General features: G+C 54.2%; 1 protein-coding gene across 1 annotated transcript in view; it reads right to left on the bottom strand.

Moving 5' to 3' along the window:
* The window catches only part of LOC138657677 (zinc finger protein 271-like), a 75,816-nt gene extending 53,200 nt beyond the window's left edge, over nt 1-22,616 (bottom strand). Inside the window, exons 1-3 of the mRNA XM_069745383.1 lie at nt 22,510-22,616; nt 3,946-4,086; nt 3,477-3,650 (exon numbers count right to left, since the gene is read on the bottom strand). Of these exons, the coding sequence (XP_069601484.1) occupies nt 3,477-3,650; nt 3,946-4,029 (258 nt within the window). The 5' untranslated portion in view covers nt 4,030-4,086; nt 22,510-22,616. The remainder of the gene's footprint in view (nt 1-3,476; nt 3,651-3,945; nt 4,087-22,509) is intronic.
* Nucleotides 22,617-23,688: the final 1,072 nt, after the last annotated feature.

The raw sequence follows: 23,688 nt of genomic DNA, 5'->3' as shown, positions 1-23,688 counted from the left end.
GTCCTGTATAATCTCCCAGCAGTCACCTCTCCGCTCATCACCCAGAATCCTCCAGTCCTGTGTAATGTCCCAGCAGTCACCTCTCCGCTCATCACCCAGAATCCTCCAGTGCTGTATAATCTCCCAGCAGTCACCTCTCCGCTCATCACCCAGAATCCTCCAGTCCTGTATAATGTCCCAGCAGTCACCTCTCCGCTCATCACCCAGAATCCTCCAGTCCTGTATAATCTCCCAGCAGTCACCTCTCCCCTCATCACCCAGAATCCTCCAGTGCTGTATAATGTCCCAGCAGTCACCTCTCCGCTCATCACCCAGAATCCTCCAGTCCTGTATAATCTCCCAGCAGTCACCTCTCCGCTCATCACCCAGAATCCTCCAGTCCTGTATAATCTCCCAGCAGTCACCTCTCCGCTCATCACCCAGAATCCTCCAGTGCTGTATAATCTCCCAGCAGTCACCTCTCCGCTCATCACCCAGAATCCTCCAGTGCTGTATAATCTCCCAGCAGTCACCTCTCCGCTCATCACCCAGAATCCTCCAGTGCTGTATAATGTCCCAGCAGTCACCTCTCCGCTCATCCCCCAGAATCCTCCAGTGCTGTATAATGTCCCAGCAGTCACCTCTCCGCTCATCACCCAGAATCCTCCAGTCCTGTATAATCTCCCAGCAGTCACCTCTCCGCTCATCACCCAGAATCCTCCAGTGCTGTATAATCTCCCAGCAGTCACCTCTCCGCTCATCACCCAGAATCCTCCAGTGCTGTATAATGTCCCAGCAGTCACCTCTCCGCTCATCACCCAGAATCCTCCAGTCCTGTATAATCTCCCAGCAGTCACCTCTCCGCTCATCACCCAGAATCCTCCAGTCCTGTGTAATGTCCCAGCAGTCACCTCTCCGCTCATCACCCAGAATCCTCCAGTGCTGTATAATGTCCCAGCAGTCACCTCTCCGCTCATCACCCAGAATCCTCCAGTCCTGTATAATCTCCCAGCAGTCACCTCTCCGCTCATCACCCAGAATCCTCCAGTCCTGTATAATGTCCCAGCAGTCACCTCTCCGCTCATCACCCAGAATCCTCCAGTCCTGTATAATCTCCCAGCAGTCACCTCTCCGCTCATCACCCAGAATCCTCCAGTCCTGTATAATGTCCCAGCAGTCACCTCTCCGCTCATCACCCAGAATCCTCCAGTCCTGTATAATCTCCCAGCAGTCACCTCTCCGCTCATCACCCAGAATCCTCCAGTGCTGTATTATCTCCCAGCAGTCACCTCTCCGCTCATCACCCAGAATCCTCCAGTGCTGTATAATGTCCCAGCAGTCACCTCTCCGCTCATCACCCAGAATCCTCCAGTCCTGTATAATGTCCCAGCAGTCACCTCTCCGCTCATCACCCAGAATCCTCCAGTGCTGTATAATGTCCCAGCAGTCACCTCTCCGCTCATCACCCAGAATCCTCCAGTGCTGTATAATGTCCCAGCAGTCACCTCTCCGCTCATCACCCAGAATCCTCCAGTGCTGTATAATGTCCCAGCAGTCACCTCTCCGCTCATCACCCAGAATCCTCCAGTCCTGTATAATGTCCCAGCAGTCACCTCTCCGCTCATCACCCAGAATCCTCCAGTCCTGTATAATCTCCCAGCAGTCACCTCTCCGCTCATCACCCAGAATCCTCCAGTGCTGTATTATCTCCCAGCAGTCACCTCTCCGCTCATCACCCAGAATCCTCCAGTGCTGTATAATGTCCCAGCAGTCACCTCTCCGCTCATCACCCAGAATCCTCCAGTCCTGTATAATGTCCCAGCAGTCACCTCTCCGCTCATCACCCAGAATCCTCCAGTGCTGTATAATGTCCCAGCAGTCACCTCTCCGCTCATCACCCAGAATCCTCCAGTGCTGTATAATCTCCCAGCAGTCACCTCTCCGCTCATCACCCAGAATCCTCCAGTGCTGTATAATGTCCCAGCAGTCACCTCTCCGCTCATCACCCAGAATCCTCCAGTCCTGTATAATGTCCCAGCAGTCACCTCTCCGCTCATCACCCAGAATCCTCCAGTGCTGTATAATGTCCCAGCAGTCACCTCTCCGCTCATCACCCAGAATCCTCCAGTGCTGTATAATGTCCCAGCAGTCACCTCTCCGCTCATCACCCAGAATCCTCCAGTCCTGTATAATGTCCCAGCAGTCACCTCTCCGCTCATCACCCAGAATCCTCCAGTGCTGTATAATGTCCCAGCAGTCACCTCTCCGCTCATCACCCAGAATCCTCCAGTGCTGTATAATCTCCCAGCAGTCACCTCTCCGCTCATCACCCAGAATCCTCCAGTGCTGTATAATCTCCCAGCAGTCTCCTCTCCGCTCATCACCCAGAATCCTCCAGTGCTGTATAATGTCCCAGCAGTCTCCTCTCCGCTCATCACCCAGAATCCTCCAGTGCTGTATAATGTCCCAGCAGTCACCTCTCCACTCACCCAGAATCCTCCAGTGCTGTATAATGTCCCAGCAGTCACCTCTCCCCTCATCACCCAGAATCCTCCAGTGCTGTATAATGTCCCAGCAGTCACCTCTCCGCTCATCACCCAGAATCCTCCAGTGCTGTATAATGTCCCAGCAGTCACCTCTCCGCTCATCACCCAGAATCCTCCAGTGCTGTATAATGTCCCAGCAGTCACCTCTCCGCTCATCACCCAGAATCCTCCAGTGCTGTATAATGTCCCAGCAGTCACCTCTCCGCTCATCACCCAGAATCCTCCAGTGCTGTATAATCTCCCAGCAGTCACCTCTCCGCTCATCACCCAGAATCCTCCAGTGCTGTATAATCTCCCAGCAGTCACCTCTCCGCTCATCACCCAGAATCCTCCCGTCCTGTATAATCTCCCAGCAGTCTCCTCTCCGCTCATCACCCAGAATCCTCCAGTGCTGTATAATCTCCCAGCAGACACCTCTCCGCTCATCACCCAGAATCCTCCAGTCCTGTATAATGTCCCAGCAGTCACCTCTCCGCTCATCACCCAGAATCCTCCAGTGCTGTATAATCTCCCAGCAGTCACCTCTCCGCTCATCACCCAGAATCCTCCAGTGCTGTATAATGTCCCAGCAGTCACCTCTCCGCTCATCACCCAGAATCCTCCAGTGCTGTATAATGTCCCAGCAGTCACCTCTCCACTCACCCAGAATCCTCCAGTGCTGTATAATGTCCCAGCAGTCACCTCTCCGCTCATCACCCAGAATCCTCCAGTCCTGTATAATGTCCCAGCAGTCACCTCTCCGCTCATCACCCAGAATCCTCCAGTCCTGTATAATGTCCCAGCAGTCACCTCTCCGCTCATCACCCAGAATCCTCCAGTCCTGTATAATCTCCCAGCAGTCACCTCTCCGCTCATCACCCAGAATCCTCCAGTCCTGTATAATGTCCCAGCAGTCACCTCTCCGCTCATCACCCAGAATCCTCCAGTCCTGTATAATCTCCCAGCAGTCACCTCTCCGCTCAGCAGCTCAATCATCTTGTTGCTGAGCTCCAGGATCTTCTTGTTCCTCTCATGTAGCAGGGAGTGCGGGGGAGGCTCTGTGATGGGGCTCCGCCCTCCTGACTCCTGGAGATGGATGATGGGAGTCACACCGCCCCCCGGTGTCTTCCTCACTATTGTGTAATCCTGTGTATGGAGAGAGACACTTAGGGAGAAGATTCCTTCCCGACTCCAGATCTCAGTAGAAATCCCGGGATCAATAACCGTCTCCAGTAATCTGGGGCCATAACCGGGAATATTATTCCCCTCCGGACAGACATCCCGGCTCCTCTACTGCTCTTATAGGGAATCCCCATGACAACTCCTCCGGGCAGAGAGCTCCACACAATCACTGCTCTTACAGTAAAGAATCCTTCTCTCTATTCCGATGTCGGACTTGTCACAGAACACAATAAAGCTGATAGAAATGTAGAGGAGTTACCTCTCCGCTCAGCAGGGAGATGATCTCCAGGGCGAAGTGGAATAATCTTCTGGTGGTCTCATCCCTGTCCATCCTCGGGGTCATTCAGGAGGAGGAGGGATGAGCACTGGATCAGCTGGAGGGATCTCGTCCTGCCGGCGTCTTCATGATGAAGGAGAAGATGGAAATCACAGGGGACGAGAGAACGACAATCACTAAATTCTGCCAAATATCAACATTTATCAGGAAGTTCCTGGTCGACATATTGCAGATACATTGAGGATATGAGAGGAAATCATTCCGCATTTCATCACAAAGTGGACAAAGAAAGAAGACATTCTTTACAGAAGAATAGATTTACCTAAATAAGACGGACATATTGAGAATTTATATGCTTCCAAAATGGACACGTGATATAAAGAAATCATATGGTGAATATGTTCTAGAACAGTTGGACAGTGTCCCTATTGTCTCATTCTTTCCTTTGTCTGCATGTTGTCCATCATGATCTGTTTTAACTATGTATGGAATTACACTGTTTAAAGTATGGATATTTTTAGAGCACATTCATAGATATAATATTTGGCACCAAACAGTGATGTTTTTAGAATTGCACTGATTATCAACATAATCATAGTTTTATTTTAATATAATTGGCACCTTCTTCCTTAAAGTAAACCATTCACCTGGTGTAACAGCACATTGTCTGACAGGCGATAGCACCGCATGTCTTGCGCTGTCCTCTTCCCTGTGGTGGTGTCCCCTGCTCCCTCCGGGAACATGTTGCGGCCAGGCGCCGGCTCGCTCATGTGACTGGGATGGGCGGGGACTCTGCTACGTGGTGGGGGCCACTGCGGGACGTGTGGTGCTTGTCGGCACCAGTAGATAAATATAACACGCGAGCACCAGGTGATCACTGGTGGATGTACAAGCGGCGTGTTAGCGCCGCTGGTTTCTATGACGATGCCACGTCACAAGCGCGCAGGCGCACTTTCACATAGTAGGGATTGGATGCCGTGCGGTCGGGTGACCGGAACGGCACAGTATTTAAGGAGCACTAAGATTGGAGTTAAGCCACGCCCCCTGAGGAAGCGAGGCTACAATTAGCACGCGAAACGCGCGTTGGGGTAACCGGGACTCACACATTTACTGGACATAGGTAATTATTGATTTTGATTTGCTATTGATGTACTGGCCATGAGTGTCCCATGTGGGTTTATGTATATGAGTAGTGGGTGTTTGGAAATTTGGGAACATTGGTCCCTGGGAAGGTATTTATAATATACCCACACTCCACATCATTACCCAGATAGAATTTTTCTGAGTTTCATAGTGTGAATCACTGGTTAAGTAACTTCACCTGGGTATGGTTCACATATTACTACTTGTTTGACCTTCGATATCCATTTTTATTCCTGTATTGTTTTTTGATTTCTAATAAAGTTTGTATTTTGTGCTAAAACTCTAAGTCCTCCCTTTTCTATACTAATTTATCAGGAAGAATCTGGAGGAAAAGGCTCAAAACTCCACAGCGGCCTCCTCCGCCGATCTGACCGCTCATTATCAGCCTCATAGGCAGAGAACAGTCACCGTGGTAACTACACCGCCAGTAGAGGACGGTCACCTTGGTAACTACACCGCCAGCAGAGGACGGTCATCGTGGTAACTACATCACCAGCTGAGGACAGTCAACGTGGTAACTCTACTGCTAGTGGGGGACAGTCACCATGGTAACTACACCGCCAGCAGAGGTATGTCACCATGGTAACTATACCACCAGAGATTGACGGTCACTACGGTAACTACACCGCCAGCAGAGATCTGTCATGACAGTCACTGCGGTAACTACACTGCCAGGAGAGGCTGTGAGATGAGGAGGTGCTGTACATCCCTGATGCTATAGTCTCTTCCAAGGAGAGCTACCGTATTTTTCTGACTATAAGATGCACTTTTTTACCTCCCAAAGTGTAGAGAAAAATGTGGCATTTGTCTTACAGTCCGGATCTACCGGCTCTGGCTGTGGTGGGGAGGTAGGGAGCGGTTTCGGCAGAGCAGAGGGTCACAGGGGCAGGAGCCAGCAGATGCGGCTAACTCCTGTGCCCGTTGCTAAAGAGAAATGAATATTCACTGCATTCCATGGCCATGGAGGGCAATGAATATTCATTTCTTTTTGGCATCCTGGTATGATTGGTCCTGGTATTATTGGTCCCATCCTTATTCTGGTACGATTAGTCCCATCACGCTCCTGGCATGCATGGCCCCCATCAGAAAAGATTAACAAAAAACATTACACTTACCTTCCAGGCGCTCCCTCGCAGCGTCCTGCTCCGGTGCCAGAAGATGCTTAATGCTTGTAATGGCAGGGACGTGACCGCCGCCGGCAGCAGCAGGAAGGCTCCGGCTTACACTGCGCGCTACTGAAGAGCAATGAATACTCGCTGCTCTCTGCGATGTACAGTCCCGGTGAGTATTCCGGCAGCCGTGCTCTGCTTGTGACATCCCTGACATGTGCTTCTTACAAGCATTAATCAGCTGCTGGCAACGGAGTAGGAAGCTGCGAGGAAGCGGAGGAAGGAAGTGTAATGTTTTTGTTTTTTTTCTGATGGGCCAATCATACCAGGATAGGGATGAGGGGGCCATGCATACCAGGACCGGGATGAGGGGGCCATGCATACCAGGACCGGGATAAGGGGGCCATGCATACCAGGACCGGGATGAGGGGGCCATGCATACCAGGACCGGGATGAGGGGGCCATGCATACCAGGACCGGGATGAGGGGGCCATGCATACCAGGATAGGGATGAGGGGCTATGTATACCAGGATAGGGATGAGGCCATGTATACCAGGACAGGGATGAGGGGGCCATGCATACCAGGACAGGGATGAGGGGGCCATGCATACCAGGACAGGGATGAGGGGGCCATGCATACCAGGACCGGGATGAGGGGCCATGCATACCAGGACCGGGATGAGGGGCTATGCATACCAGGATAGGGATGAGGGGCCATGTATACCAGGACCGGGATGAGGGGGCCATGCATACCAGGACCGGGATGAGGGGGCCATGCATACCAGGACCGGGATGAGGGGGCCATGCATACCAGGATAGGGATGAGGGGCTATGTATACCAGGATAGGGATGAGGCCATGTATACCAGGACAGGGATGAGGGGGCCATGCATACCAGGACAGGGATGAGGGGGCCATGCATACCAGGACAGGGATGAGGGGGCCATGCATACCAGGACCGGGATGAGGGGGCCATGCATACCAGGACCGGGATGAGGGGCCATGCATACCAGGACCGGGATGAGGGGCTATGCATACCAGGATAGGGATGAGGGGCCATGTATACCAGGACCGGGATGAGGGGGCCATGTATACCAGGAAGAGGGGCCATGTATACCAGGACCGGGATGAGGGGCTATGCATACCAGGATAGGGATGAGGGGCCATGTATACCAGGATAGGGATGAGGCCATGAATACCAGGACCGGGATGAGGGGGCCATGCATACCAGGACCGGGATGAGGGGCCATGCATACCAGGACCGGGATGAGGGGCCATGCATACCAGGATAGGGATGAGGGGCCATGTATACCAGGATAGGGATGAGGGGCCATGTATATCAGGACCGAGATGTGTGGGCCATGTATACCAGGATAGGGATGAGGGAGCTATACATACCAGGATAGGGATGAGGGGGCCATGTATACCAGGATAGGGATGAGGTTACCAGGATAGGGATGAGGGAGACATGCATATCAGGATAGGGATGAGGGGGCCATGTATACCAGGATAGGGATAAGGGGGCCATGCATACCAGGACCGGGATGAGTGGGCCATGTATACCAGGATAGGGATGAGGGGCCATGTATACCAGGATACGGATGAGGGGTCATGCATACCAGGACCAGGATGAGGGAGCCATGCATACCAGGATAGGGATGAGGGGGCCATGCATACCAGGATAGGGATGAAGGGGCCATGCATACCAGGATAGGGATGAGGGGGCCATGCATACCAGGATAGGGATGAGGGGGCCATGCATACCAGGATAGGGATGAGGGGGCCATGCATACCAGGATAGGGATGAGGGGGCCATACATACCAGGATAGGGATGAGGGGGCTATACATACCAGGATAGGGATGAGGGGGCTATACATACCAGGATAGGGATGAGGGGGCTATACATACCAGGATAGGGATGAGGGGGCCATGTATACCAGGACCGGGATGAGGGGGCCATGTATACCAGGATAGGGATGAGGGGTCCATACATACCAGGATAGGGATGAGGGGCCATGCATACCAGGATAGGGATGAGGGGCCATGCATACCAGGAACGGGATGAGGGGGCCATACATACCAGGATAGGGATGAGGGGCCATGCATACCAGGATAGGGATGAGGGGGCCATGTATACCAGGATAGGGATGAGGGAGCTATACATACCAGGATAGGGATGAGGCCATGTATACCAGGACCGGGATGAGGGGGCCATGCATACCAGGACCAGGATGAGGGGGCCATGTATACCAGGATAGGGATGAGGGGGCCATGTATACTAGGATAGGGATGAGGGAGCCATGTATACTAGGATAGGGATGAGGGGGCTATACATACCAGGAGCGGGATGAGGGGGCCATACATACCAGGAGCGGGATGAGGGGGCCATGCATACCAGGATAGGGATGAGGGGGCCATGCATACCAGGATAGAGATGAGGGGGCCATGCATACCAGGATAGGGATGAGGGGGCCATGCATACCAGGATAGGGATGAGGGGGCCATGCATACCAGGATAGGGATGAGGGGACCTTATTTACCAGGATAGGGATATTAAATACAGAATTGACCACATTTTTTGCTTCATTTTTTCCCCTAATTTCCTCCTCTAAAACCTAGGTGCGTCTTATGGTCCGGTGCATCTTATAGTCCGAAAAATAAGGTAATTTCAGCTGAGATACAAGCGATCGCCAATCTGCCATTATTGCTCCACATTAAAAATGAAATAAAATAATCACGATGCATCGGAGGCAAGAAAATACACAGAGCCGGTGTCTGTCCGTGTCCAATCCTTGTCTGGTCTCAGATCCCGGTCACAAGTCTTTATTACAGCACAGAGATGAGAGAGTGGGAGGAATGGCTTCTTACATTACCAGTACTTGTGAATAGCAAGGTGGTAAATGATGTCTCTATATAGAGGGTCCTTTGTGATCTGCGGAGGACTGGTCTGATAATTTCACACCGTAGATGTCTCCTCCCTCAGGTAATGTGATGTAAGAAGCCGTTCCTCCCGCTCTCTCATCTCTGTAATAAAGACTTGTGACCTGAGACCAGACGAGGATCGGACACGGACAGACGCGGCTTCTGCTCTTGTGTCTGATGTTATAGCTGGTAAATGTGCGGCGACTCCTGAGCTTCTCCTATAACTTCACATACAGGTTTTCACTACATAACACAACCCCCCCACAGACCCCTCTATATAGAGACCGTGCCCGGAGTTACTGCTCTTATCAATAACACTTAGAATACAGAATTATCAGAGATATAGAGGCAGATGGAAGTGTCTAATAATAATCACAGTATCAATATTTACCAGAACATTAACCCCTTAACGACTGCCGATACGCCTTTAACGGTGGCAGTTAAGGGTACTTAAACCACAGGAAAAAGTGTATAGCGCCCCCCAGAGTCGGAATTTCTCCGGGGTCTCGGCTGCAGGGGGTACAGAGAACATGATTCTGGTCAGTTTTTACTGGCTCCAGTGTTGCGATCGCCGTTATTAACCGTATAACGGTGACTGCAAAAAAAAAGTCTGATTTTCCATTTAATTTCTCACTCCTCTGTGACCGCACATCAGAAGAGAGAGAAATAGGGTCCCCCGGTCTTGTGACCCCTCCCTCCCTATGTTCCTGCGTCCCCCCACGGCCGCCGGCATCTTTTTCCGGGAAGAAAATGGCGGGCTCATGTGCAGTACCCCGGCCGAGATCTGCCGGTCGGCACTTGGCAACAATAGATTTTTCTTATTGGTTCATTTTGATCACTATGATAGACCCTATCACAGTAATCACAATAAAAAAATAGTAAATAAACCCCCCTTTATCCCCCCTTAGTAAGGGAAAAATTATAAAATTCAAAAAAATGGATTTATTTCCATTTTCCCTTTAGGGGTGTGTTTGGATTAGGGTTTCAGTTATATTTCGGGGTTTCCACTGTTTAGGCACATCAGGGGTCTCCAAAAGCAACATGGTGTCTGATCTCCATTCCAGCCAATTCTGCGTTAAAAAGTCAAATGATGCTCCTTCCCTCCCGAGCTCTCCCATGCGCCCAAACAGTAGTTTACCCCCACACATGGGGTATCGGCGCACTCAGGACACATTGGACAACAAGTTTTGTAGCTCATTTTCTCTTTCTACCCTTGTGAAAATAAAAAACAAAAAATGGGTCTGAAGTAAAATGTTTTTAAAAAAGTTAAATGTTCATTTTTTCCTTTCGCATTGCTTCAGTTCCTGTGAAGCACGTAAAGGGTTAATAAACTTCCGGAATGTGGTTTGGAGCACCTTGAGGGGTGCAGTTTGTAGAATGGGGTCACACTTGGTTATTTTCTATCACAGACCCCTCAAAGTGACTTCACTGTGAGGTGGTCCCTAAAAAATGGTGTTGTAAAAATGAGAAATCGCTGGTCAACTTTTAACCCTTATAACTCCTTAACAAAAAAAAAAATTGTTTCCAAAATTGTGTGGCTGTAAAGTAGACATGTGGGAATAGTGCACCGATGTCAGTATGTCTCCCTCTGAGGTGGGCTCCGGTGGGTACACATGTGGGAATAGTGCACTGATGTCAGTATGTCTCCCTCTGAGGTGAGCTCCGGTGGGTAGACATGTGGGAATAGTGCGGTGATGTCAGTATGTCTCCCTCTGAGGTGGGCTCCGGTGGGTAGACATGTGGGAATAGTGCGGTGATGTCAGTATGTCTCCCTCTGAGGTGGGCTCCGGTGGGTAGACATGTGGGAATAGTGCACTGATGTCAGTATGTCTCCCTCTGAGGTGAGCTCCGGTGGGTAGACATGTGGGAATAGTGCGGTGATGTCAGTATGTCTCCCTCTGAGGTGGGCTCCGGTGGGTAGACATGTGGGAATAGTGCAATGATGTCAGTATGTCTCCCTCTGAGGTGGGCTCCGGTGGGTAGACATGTGGGAATAGTGCACTGATGTCAGTATGTCTCCCTCTGAGGTGGGCTCCGGTGGGTAGACATGTGGGAATAGTGCAATGATGTCAGTATGTCTCCCTCTGAGGTGGGCTCCGGTGGGTAGACATGTGGGAATAGTGCGGTGATGTCAGTATGTCTCCCTCTGAGGTGGGCTCCGGTGGGTAGACATGTGGGAATATTGCGGTGATGTCAGTATGTCTCCCTCTGAGGTGGGCTCCGGTGGGTAGACATGTGGGAATAGTGCACTGATGTCAGTATGTCTCCCTCTGAGGTGGGCTCCGGTGGGTAGACATGTGGGAATAGTGCGGTGATGTCAGTATGTCTCCCTCTGAGGTGGGCTCCGGTGGGTAGACATGTGGGAATAGTGCGGTGATGTCAGTATGTCTCCCTCTGAGGTGAGCTCCGGTGGGTAGACATGTGGGAATAGTGCGGTGATGTCAGTATGTCTCCCTCTGAGGTGGGCTCCGGTGGGTAGACATGTGGGAATAGTGCACTGATGTCAGTATGTCTCCCTCTGAGGTGAGCTCCGGTGGGTAGACATGTGGGAATAGTGCGGTGATGTCAGTATGTCTCCCTCTGAGGTGGGCTCCGGTGGGTAGACATGTGGGAATAGTGCGGTGATGTCAGTATGTCTCCCTCTTAGGTGGGCTCCGGTGGGTAGACATGTGGGAATAGTGCGCTGATGTCAGTATGTCTCCCTCTGAGGTGGGCTCCGGTGGGTAGACATGTGGGAATAGTGCGGCGATGTCAGTATGTCTCCCTCTGAGGTGGGCTCCGGTGGGTAGACATGTGGGAATAGTGCGCTGATGTCAGTATGTCTCCCTCTGAGGTGGGCTCCGGTGGGTAGACATGTGGGAATAGTGCGGCGATGTCAGTATGTCTCCCTCTGAGGTGGGCTCCGGTGGGTAGACATGTGGGAATAGTGCACTGATGTCAGTATGTCTCCCTCTGAGGTGGGCTCCGGTGGGTAGACATGTGGGAATAGTGCACTGATGTCAGTATGTCTCCCTCTGAGGTGAGCTCCGGTGGGTAGACATGTGGGAATAGTGCACTGATGTCAGTATGTCTCCCTCTGAGGTGGGCTCCGGAGGGTAGACATGTGGGAATAGTGCGCTGATGTCAGTATGTCTCCCTCTGAGGTGGGCTCCGGTGGGTAGACATGTGGGAATAGTGCACTGATGTCAGTATGTCTCCCTCTGAGGTGGGCTCCGGTGGGTAGACATGTGGGAATAGTGCGCTGATGTCAGTATGTCTCCCTCTGAGGTGGGCTCCGGTGGGTAGACATGTGGGAATAGTGCGCTGATGTCAGTATGTCTCCCTCTGAGGTGGACTCCGGTGGGTAGACATGTGGGAATAGTGCACTGATGTCAGCATGTCTCCCTCTGAGGTGGGCTCCGGTGGGTAGACATGTGGGAATAGTGCGGTGTTGTCAGTATGTCTCCCTCTGAGGTGGGCTCCGGTGGGTAGACATGTGGGAATAGTGCGCTGATGTCAGTATGTCTCCCTCTGAGGTGGGCTCCGGTGGGTAGACATGTGGGAATAGTGCGGTGATGTCAGTATGTCTCCCTCTGAGGTGAGCTCCGGTGGGTAGACATGTGGGAATAGTGCGGTGATGTCAGTATGTCTCCCTCTGAGGTGGGCTCCGGTGGGTAGACATGTGGGAATAGTGCGCTGATGTCAGTATGTCTCCCTCTGAGGTGGGCTCCGGTGGGTAGACATGTGGGAATAGTGCACTGATGTCAGTATGTCTCCCTCTGAGGTGGGCTCCGGTGGGTAGACATGTGGGAATAGTGCGCTGATGTCAGTATGTCTCCCTCTGAGGTGGGCTCTGGTGGGCAGACATGTGGGAATAGTGCGCCCATGTCAGTATGTCTCCCTCTGAGGTGGGCTCCGGTGGGTAGACATGTGGGAATAGTGCACTGATGTCAGTATGTCTCCCTCTGAGGTGGGCTCCGGTGGGTAGACATGTGGGAATAGTGCGCTGATGTCAGTATGTCTCCCTCTGAGGTGGGCTCCGGTGGGTAGACATGTGGGAATAGTGCACTGATGTCAGTATGTCTCCCTCTGAGGTGGGCTCCGGTGGGTAGACATGTAGAAATAGTGCGGTGATGTCAGTATGTCTCCCTCTGAGGTGAGCTCCGGTGGGTAGACATGTGGGAATAGTGCGGCGATGTCAGTATGTCTCCCTCTGAGGTGGGCTCCGGTGGGTAGACATGTGGGAATAGTGCACTGATGTCAGTATGTCTCCCTCTGAGGTGAGCTCCGGTGGGTAGACATGTGGGAATAGTGCGGCGATGTCAGTATGTCTCCCTCTGAGGTGGGCTCCGGTGGGTAGACATGTGGGAATAGCGCGCTGATGTCAGTATGTCTCCCTCTGAGGTGGGCTCCGGTGGGTAGACATGTGGGAATAGTGCGGCGATGTCAGTATGTCTCCCTCTGAGGTGGGCTCCGGTGGGTAGACATGTAGGAATAGTGCGGTGATGTCAGTATGTCTCCCTCTGAGGTGGGCTCCGGTGGGTAGACATGAGGGAATAGTGCGGTGATGTCAGTATGTCTCCCTCTGAGGTGGGCTCCGGTGGGTAGACATGTGGGAATAGTGCGGTGATGTCAGTATGTCTCCCTCTGAGGTGGGCTCCGGTGGGTAGACATGTGGGAATAGTGCACTGATGTCAGTATGTCTCCCTCTGAGGTGGGCTCCGGTGGGTAGACATGTCGAAATAGTGCGGTGATGTCAGTATGTCTCCCTCTGAGGTGGGCTCCGGTGGGTAGACATGTGGAAATAGTGCGGTGATGTCAGTATGTCTCCCTCTGAGGTGGGCTCCGGTGGGTAGACATGTGGGAATAGTGCGGTGATGTCAGTATGTCTCCCTCTGAGGTGGGCTCCGGTGGGTAGACATGTGGGAATAGTGCGCTGATGTCAGTATGTCTCCCTCTGAGGTGAGCTCCGGTGGGTAGACATGTGGGAATAGTGCGGTGATGTCAGTATGTCTCCCTCTGAGGTGGGCTCCGGTGGGTAGACATGTGGAAATAGTGCGGTGATGTCAGTATGTCTCCCTCTGAGGTGGGCTCCGGTGGGTAGACATGTGGGAATAGTGCGCTGATGTCAGTATGTCTCCCTCTGAGGTGGGCTCCGGTGGGTAGACATGTGGGAATAGTGCAGTGATGTCAGTATGTCTCCCTCTGAGGTGGGCTCCGGTGGGTAGACATGTGGGAATAGTGCGGTGATGTCAGTATGTCTCCCTCTGAGGTGGGCTCCGGTGGGTAGACATGTGGGAATAGTGCGCTGATGTCAGTATGTCTCCCTCTGAGGTGGGCTCCGGTGGGTAGACATGTGGGAATAGTGCGGTGATGTCAGTATGTCTCCCTCTGAGGTGAGCTCCGGTGGGTAGACATGTGGGAATAGTGCGCTGATGTCAGTATGTCTCCCTCTGAGGTGGGCTCCGGTGGGTAGACATGTGGGAATAGTGCACTGATGTCAGTATGTCTCCCTCTGAGGTGGGCTCCGGTGGGTAGACATGTGGGATTAGTGCACTGATGTCAGTATGTCTCCCTCTGAGGTGGGCTCCGGTGGGTACACATGTGGGAATAGTGCACTGATGTCAGTATGTCTCCCTCTGAGGTGGGCTCCGGTGGGTAGACATGTGGGAATAGTGCGGTGATGTCAGTATGTCTCCCTCTGAGGTGGGCTCCGGTGAGTAGACATGTGGGAATAGTGCACTGATGTCAGTATGTCTCCCTCTGAGGTGGGCTCCGGTGGGTAGACATGTGGGAATAGTGCACTGATGTCAGTATGTCTCCCTCTGAGGTGGGCTCCGGTGGGTAGACATGTGGGATTAGTGCACTGATGTCAGTATGTCTCCCTCTGAGGTGGGCTCCGGTGGGTAGACATGTGGGAATAGTGCGGTGATGTCAGTATGTCTCCCTCTGAGGTGAGCTCCGGTGGGTAGACATGTGGGAATAGTGCGGTGATGTCAGTATGTCTCCCTCTGAGGTGAGCTCCGGTGGGTAGACATGTGTGAATAGTGCGGTGATGTCAGTATGTCTCCCTCTGAGGTGGGCTCCGGTGGGTAGACATGTGGGAATAGTGCGGTGATGTCAGTATGTCTCCCTCTGAGGTGGGCTCCGGTGGGTAGACATGTGGGAATAGTGCGGTGATGTCAGTATGTCTCCCTCTGAGGTGGGCTCCGGTGGGTAGACATGTGGGAATAGTGCGCTGATGTCAGTATGTCTCCCTCTGAGGTGGGCTCCGGTGGGTAGACATGTGGGAATAGTGCGGTGATGTCAGTATGTCTCCCTCTGAGGTGAGCTCCGGTGGGTAGACATGTGGGAATAGTGCGCTGATGTCAGTATGTCTCCCTCTGAGGTGGGCTCCGGTGGGTAGACATGTGGGAATAGTGCACTGATGTCAGTATGTCTCCCTCTGAGGTGGGCTCCGGTGGGTAGACATGTGGGAATAGTGCGGTGATGTCAGTATGTCTCCCTCTGAGGTGGGCTCCGGTGGGTAGACATGTGGGAATAGTGCGGTGATGTCAGTATGTCTCCCTCTGAGGTGGGCTCCGGTGGGTAGACATGTGGGAATAGTGCGGTGATGTCAGTATGTCTCCCTCTGAGGTGAGCTCCGGTGGGTAGACATGTGGGAATAGTGCGCTGATGTCAGTATGTCTCCCTCTGAGGTGGGCTCCGGTGGGTAGACATGTGGGAATAGTGCGGTGATGTCAGTATGTCTCCCTCTGAGGTGGGCTCCGGTGGGTAGACATGTGGGAATAGTGCGGTGATGTCAGTATGTCTCCCTCTGAGGTGGGCTCCGGTGGGTAGACATGTAGGAATAGTGCACTGATGTCAGTATGTCTCCCTCTGAGGTGAGCTCCGGTGGGTAGACATGTGGGAATAGTGCGGTGATGTCAGTATGTCTCCCTCTGAGGTGGGCTCCGGTGGGTAGACATGTGGGAATAGTACACTGATGTCAGTATGTCTCCCTCTGAGGTGGGCTCCGGTGGGTAGACATGTGGGAATAGTGCGGTGATGTCAGTATGTCTCCCTCTGAGGTGGGCTCCGGCGGGGAGCTGGCATCAAAGTCGGGACATGTCAGCTGTTCTGAGCCCCAATAGGCACGGGTGGAATCGCGATCCACCTGCTATTAACTAGTTACATGCTGCTGTCAAACACTGAGCAAGCGCTTCTAGTCATCTGGCCGAAAATGCGCGCATCGCTGACTCCCATCACATGATCGTCGGCATGACAATCACAGGTCCTTGAGACCTCTAGGATTGTTGATGCCGGAATGCTGTGAGCGCCCCCCTGTGGTCGATGCTCATAGCAAGTCTGCAATTCAGCCACATAGGAGCGATGTAACATAGTAACATAGTTAGTAAGGCCGAAAAAAGACATTTGTCCATCCAGTTCAGCCTATATTCCATCATAATAAATCCCCAGATCTCCGTCCTTCTACAGAACCTAATAATTGTATGATACAATATTGTTCTGCTCCAGGAAAACATCCAGGCCTCTCTTGAACCCCTCGACTGAGTTCGCCATCACCACCTCCTCAGGCAAGCAATTCCAGATTCTCACTGCCCTAACAGTAAAGAATCCTCTTCTATGTTGGTGGAAAAACCTTCTCTCCTCCAGACGCAAAGAATGCCCCCTTGTGCCCGTCACCTTCCTTGGTATAAACAGATCCTCAGCGAGATATTTGTATTGTCCCCTTATATACTTATACATGGTTATTAGATCGCCCCTCAGTCGTCTTTTTTCTAGACTAAATAATCCTAATTTCGCTAATCTATCTGGGTATTGTAGTTCTCCCATCCCCTTTATTAATTTTGTTGCCCTCCTTTGTACTCTCTCTAGTTCCATTATATCCTTCATGAGCACCGGTGCCCAAAACTGGACACAGTACTCCATGTGCGGTCTAACTAGGGATTTGTACAGAGGCAGTATAATGCTCTCATCATGTGTATCCAGACCTCTTTTAATGCACCCCATGATCCTGTTTGCCTTGGCAGCTGCTGCCTGGCACTGGCTGCTCCAGGTAAGTTTATCATTAACTAGGATCCCCAAGTCCTTCTCCCTGTCAGATTTACCCAGTGGTTTCCCATTCAGTGTGTACTGGTGATATTGATTCCTTCTTCCCATGTGTATAACCTTACATTTATCATTGTTAAACCTCATCTGCCACCTTTCAGCCCAAGTTTCCAACTTATCCAGATCCATCTGTAGCAGAATACTATCTTCTCTTGTATTAACTGCTTTACATAGTTTTGTATCATCTGCAAATATCGATATTTTACTGTGTAAACCTTCTACCAGATCATTAATGAATATGTTGAAGAGAACAGGTCCCAATACTGACCCCTGCGGTACCCCACTGGTCACAGCGACCCAGTTAGAGACTATACCATTTATAACCACCCTCTGCTTTCTATCACTAAGCCAGTTACTAACCCATTTACACACATTTTCCCCCAGACCAAGCATTCTCATTTTGTGTACCAACCTCTTGTGCGGCACGGTATCAAACGCTTTGGAAAAATCGAGATATACCACGTCCAATGACTCACCTTGGTCCAGTCTATAGCTTACCTCTTCATAAAAACTGATTAGATTGGTTTGACAGGAGCGATTTCTCATAAACCCATGCTGATATGGAGGTAAACAGTTATTCTCATTGAGATAATCCAGAATAACATCCCTCAGAAACCCTTCAAATATTTTACCAACAATAGAGGTTAGACTTACTGGCCTATAATTTCCAGGTTCACTTTTAGAGCCCTTTTTGAATATTGACACCACATTTGCTATGCGCCAGTCCTGCGGAACAGACCCTGTCGCTATAGAGTCCCTAAAAATAAGAAATAATGGTTTATCTATTACATTACTTAGTTCTCTTAGTACTCGTGGGTGTATGCCATCCGGACCCGGAGATTTATCTAGTTTAATCTTATTTAGCCGGTTTCGCACCTCTTCTTGGGTTAGATTGGTGACCCTTAATATAGGGTTTTCATTGTTTCTTGGGATTTCACCTAGCATTTCATTTTCCACCGTGAATACCGTGGAGAAGAAGGTGTTTAATATGTTAGCTTTTTCCTCGTCATCTACAACCATTCTTTCCTCACTATTTTTTAAGGGGCCTACATTTTCAGTTTTTATTCTTTTACTATTGATATAGTGATGTGATCATCACCTGTATGTAGCAGAGCCGATCAGGTTGTGGCAGCTTCTAGCTTCCCATGAAGGCTATTGAAGCATGCCAAAAGTAAAAAAAAGTTTTTAAAAATATGAAAAAAATAAAAAAAAGTATATAAAAGTTCAAATTACCTCCGTCTCGCCCCATTCAAAATAATTAAAAAAAAAAATCAAACCTACACATATTTGTTATCGCTGCATTCAGAATCGCCCGATCTATCAATAAAAAAAGGATTAACCTGATCGCTAAACGGCAAAACGCCAGAATTACGTTTTTTTGGTCGCTGCGACATTGCATTAAAGTGTAATAACGGGAGATCAAAAGAACGTTTCTGCACAAAAATGGTATCATTAGAAACGTCAGCTCAGCGCGCAAAAAATAAGCCGTCACCCGACCCCAGATCACAAAAATGGAGACGCTGCGGGGATAGGAAAATGGCGCAATCTTTGGTTTTTAGTAACATTTGGATTCTTTCCATCACTTAGATAATAAAGAACCCGGAGAAGTTTGGTGTCTGTGACCTCGTAATGACCTGGAGAATCACAACGGCCGCTCAGATTTACCATCTAGTGAACGTGGAGAAAAAACTCAAAAAACACTTGTGGGATGGAAGTTATTTTACAATTTCACCGCACTTGGAACTTGTTCCCCATTTTCTGTTACACGACGACACGGTAAAACCAACGTCGTTCAAAAGTCCAACTCGTCCCGCAAAAAATAAGCCCCAACATGGCCGCAGTGACGGAAAAACAAGAGTTATGTCTCTGGGAAGGAGGGAGCGAAAACCGAACACGGAAAAAGCTCCGGGAGTGAAGGGGTTAAGTAGCAAATTGGCTCCGTCACTAAGGGGTTAACATCCCCCACACTGAGGAGCCTCAGTCACAGGAGCAGCTCTGATCTCACCGCACGCTCTCCCCACGCCGCACGCTCTCCCCTCACCGCACGCTCTCCTCACGCCGCACGCTCTCCCCTCGCCGCACGCTCTCCCCTCGCCGCACGCTCTCCCCTCGCCGCACGCTCTCCCCTCGCCGCACGCTCTCCCCACGCCGCACGCTCTCCCCTCGCCGCACGCTCTCCTCTCACCGCACGCTCTCCCCACACCGCACGCTCTCCTCAAACCGCACGCTCTCCCCACACCGCACGCTCTCCTCTCACCGCACGCTCTCCCCACACCGCACGCTCTCCCCACACCGCACGCTCTCCCCACACCGCACGCTCTCCCCACACCGCACGCTCTCCCCTCACCGCACGCTCTCCCCACACCGCACGCTCTCCCCACACCGCACGCTCTCCCCACACCGCACGCTCTCCTCTCACCGCACGCTCTCCCCACACCGCACGCTCTCCCCACACCGCACGCTCTCCCCACACCGCACGCTCTCCCCTCACCGCACGCTCTCCCCACGCCGCACGCTCTCCCCTCGCCGCACGCTCTCCCCACGCCGCACGCTCTCCCCACGCCGCACGCTCTCCCCTCGCCGCACGCTCTCCTCACGCCGCACGCTCTCCCCACGCCGCACGCTCTCCCCACGCCGCACGCTCTCCCCACGCCGCACGCTCTCCCCACGCCGCACGCTCTCCCCACGCCGCACGCTCTCCCCACGCCGCACGCTCTCCTCTCGCCGCACGCTCTCCCCACACCGCACGCTCTCCCCTCACCGCACGCTCTCCTCTCACCGCACGCTCTCCCCACGCCGCACGCTCTCCTCTCACCGCACGCTCTCCCCACACCGCACGCTCTCCCCACACCGCACGCTCTCCTCTCACCGCACGCTCTCCCCACACCGCACGCTCTCCCCACACCGCACGCTCTCCTCTCACCGCACGCTCTCCCCACACCGCACGCTCTCCTCTCACCGCACGCTCTCCCCACGCCGCACGCTCTCCTCTCACCGCACGCTCTCCCCACACCGCACGCTCTCCCCACGCCGCACGCTCTCCTCTCACCGCACGCTCTCCCCACACCGCACGCTCTCCCCACGCCGCACGCTCTCTCCTCGCCGCACGCTCTCCTCACACCACACGCTCTCCCCACACCGCACGCTCTCCTCAAACCGCACGCTCTCCTCTCACGCTCTCCCCACACCGCACGCTCTCCTCTCACCGCACGCTCTCCCCACACCGCACGCTCTCTCCTCACACCACACGCTCTCCCCACACCGCACGCTCTCCCCACGCCGCACGCTCTCCCCACGCCGCACGCTCTCCCCACGCCGCACGCTCTCCCCACGCCGCACGCTCTCCTCTCACCGCACGCTCTCCCCACACCGCACGCTCTCCCCTCACCGCACGCTCTCCTCTCACCGCACGCTCTCCCCACGCCGCACGCTCTCCTCTCACCGCACGCTCTCCCCACACCGCACGCTCTCCCCACACCGCACGCTCTCCTCTCACCGCACGCTCTCCCCACACCGCACGCTCTCCCCACACCGCACGCTCTCCTCTCACCGCACGCTCTCCCCACACCGCACGCTCTCCTCTCACCGCACGCTCTCCCCACGCCGCACGCTCTCCTCTCACCGCACGCTCTCCCCACACCGCACGCTCTCCCCACGCCGCACGCTCTCCTCTCACCGCACGCTCTCCCCACACCGCACGCTCTCTCCTCGCCGCACGCTCTCCCCACGCCGCACGCTCTCTCCTCGCCGCACGCTCTCCCCACGCCGCACGCTCTCTCCTCGCCGCACGCTCTCTCCTCGCCGCACGCTCTCCTCTCGCCGCACGCTCTCCTCACACCACACGCTCTCCCCACACCGCACGCTCTCCCCACACCGCACGCTCTCCTCTCACCGCACGCTCTCCCCACACCGCACGCTCTCCCCACACCGCACGCTCTCCCCACACCGCACGCTCTCCCCTCACCGCACGCTCTCCCCACACCGCACGCTCTCCCCTCGCCGCACGCTCTCCCCACGCCGCACGCTCTCCCCACGCCGCACGCTCTCCCCTCGCCGCACGCTCTCCTCACGCCGCACGCTCTCCCCACGCCGCACGCTCTCCCCACGCCGCACGCTCTCCCCACGCCGCACGCTCTCCCCACGCCGCACGCTCTCCCCACGCCGCACGCTCTCCCCACGCCGCACGCTCTCCCCACGCCGCACGCTCTCCTCTCACCGCACGCTCTCCCCACACCGCACGCTCTCCCCTCACCGCACGCTCTCCTCTCACCGCACGCTCTCCCCACGCCGCACGCTCTCCTCTCACCGCACGCTCTCCCCACACCGCACGCTCTCCCCACACCGCACGCTCTCCTCTCACCGCACGCTCTCCCCACACCGCACGCTCTCCCCACACCGCACGCTCTCCCCACACCGCACGCTCTCCCCACACCGCACGCTCTCCTCTCACCGCACGCTCTCCCCACGCCGCACGCTCTCCTCTCACCGCACGCTCTCCCCACACCGCACGCTCTCCCCACGCCGCACGCTCTCCTCTCACCGCACGCTCTCCCCACACCGCACGCTCTCTCCTCGCCGCACGCTCTCCCCACGCCGCACGCTCTCTCCTCGCCGCACGCTCTCCTCTCGCCGCACGCTCTCCTCACACCACACGCTCTCCCCACACCGCACGCTCTCCTCAAACCGCACGCTCTCCTCTCACGCTCTCCCCACACCGCACGCTCTCCTCTCACCGCACGCTCTCCCCACACCGCACGCTCTCTCCTCACACCACACGCTCTCCCCACACCGCACGCTCTCCTCAAACCGCACGCTCTCCTCTCACGCTCTCCCCACACCGCACGCTCTCCTCTCACCGCACGCTCTCCTCACACCGCACGCTCTCCTCACACCGCACGCTCTCTCCTCGCCGCACGCTCTCCTCTCGCCGCACGCTCTCCTCTCACCGCACGCTCTCCTCACGCCGCACGCTCTCCTCTCACCGCACGCTCTCCCCACACCGCACGCTCTCCTCTCACCGCACGCTCTCCTCACACCGCACGCTCTCCTCTCACCGCACGCTCTCTCCTCGCCGCACGCTCTCCTCTCGCCGCACGCTCTCCTCTCACCGCACGCTCTCCTCACGCCGCACGCTCTCCTCTCACCGCACGCTCTCCCCTCACCGCACGCTCTCCTCACGCCGCACGCTCTCCTCACGCCGCACGCTCTCCCCACACCGCACGCTCTCTCCTCACAGATTCACCACAAGTCCCAGAACTCCACCAAACCCCCCTATAATCTCACCGGAATGGCGGGAAACCTGCTGCTGGCTGACACCAGAGAACACGAGCTGCACACAGCCAGGACGGAGCTGCTGCACTGGAAGGACCTGTGGTGACGTCACCGTCATGTGATCAGGGGGCGGAGCTCCAGAGAGAAGTAGTGACGATCCTGTTATGTGACAATGATGACGTCACCACAGCTCCTCCCCCTCAGTGCAGCAGTCACTTCCTCCTTGTTCTGTTCTGACATTAATTCTCCTCCAGAAACTCCGGTGTAGACGGCTCAGCGGTGACAGGAGGAGAATGGAGGAGATTCCGGCAGCTCCGGTGTAGACGGCTCAGCGGTGACAGGAGGAGAATGGAGGAGATTCCAGCAGCTTCGGTGTAGACAGCTCAGCGGTGACAGGAGGAGAATGGAGGAGATTCCAGCAGCTCCGGTGTAGACGGCTCAGCGGTGACAGGAGGAGAATGGAGGAGATTCCGGCAGCTCCGGTGTAGACGGCTCAGCGGTGACAGGAGGAGAATGGAGGAGATTCCGGCAGCTCCGGTGTAGACGGCTCAGCGGTGATAGGAGGAGAATGGAGGAGATTCCGGCAGCTCCGGTGTAGACGGCTCAGCGGTGACAGGAGGAGAATGGAGGAGATTCCGGCAGCTCCGGTGTAGACGGCTCAGCGGTGATAGGAGGAGAATGGAGGAGATTCCGGCAGCTCCGGTGTAGACGGCTCAGCGGTGACAGGAGGAGAATGGAGGAGATTCCGGCAGCTCCGGTGTAGACGGCTCAGTGGTGACAGGAGGAGAATGGAGGAGATTCCGGCAGCTCCGGTGTAGACGGCTCAGCGGTGACAGGAGGAGAATGGAGGAGATTCCGGCAGCTGCGGTGTAGACGGCTCAGCGATGACAGGAGGAGAATGGAGGAGATTCCGGCAGCTCCGGTGTAGACGGCTCAGCGGTGACAGGAGGAGAATGGAGGAGATTCCGGCAGCTCCGGTGTAGACGGCTCAGCGGTGACAGGAGGAGAATGGAGGAGATTCCGGCAGCTCCGGTGTAGACGGCTCAGTGGTGACAGGAGGAGAATGGAGGAGATTCCGGCAGCTCCGGTGTAGACGGCTCAGCGGTGACAGGAGGAGAATGGAGGAGATTCCGGCAGCTCCGGTGTAGGCGGCTCAGCGGTGACAGGAGGAGAATGGAGGAGATTCCGGCA

Source organism: Ranitomeya imitator, chromosome 1, assembly GCF_032444005.1.
Source record: "Ranitomeya imitator isolate aRanImi1 chromosome 1, aRanImi1.pri, whole genome shotgun sequence".
NCBI lineage: Eukaryota > Metazoa > Chordata > Amphibia > Anura > Dendrobatidae > Ranitomeya > Ranitomeya imitator.
This window is presented reverse-complemented; position numbering and strand designations above follow the sequence as displayed.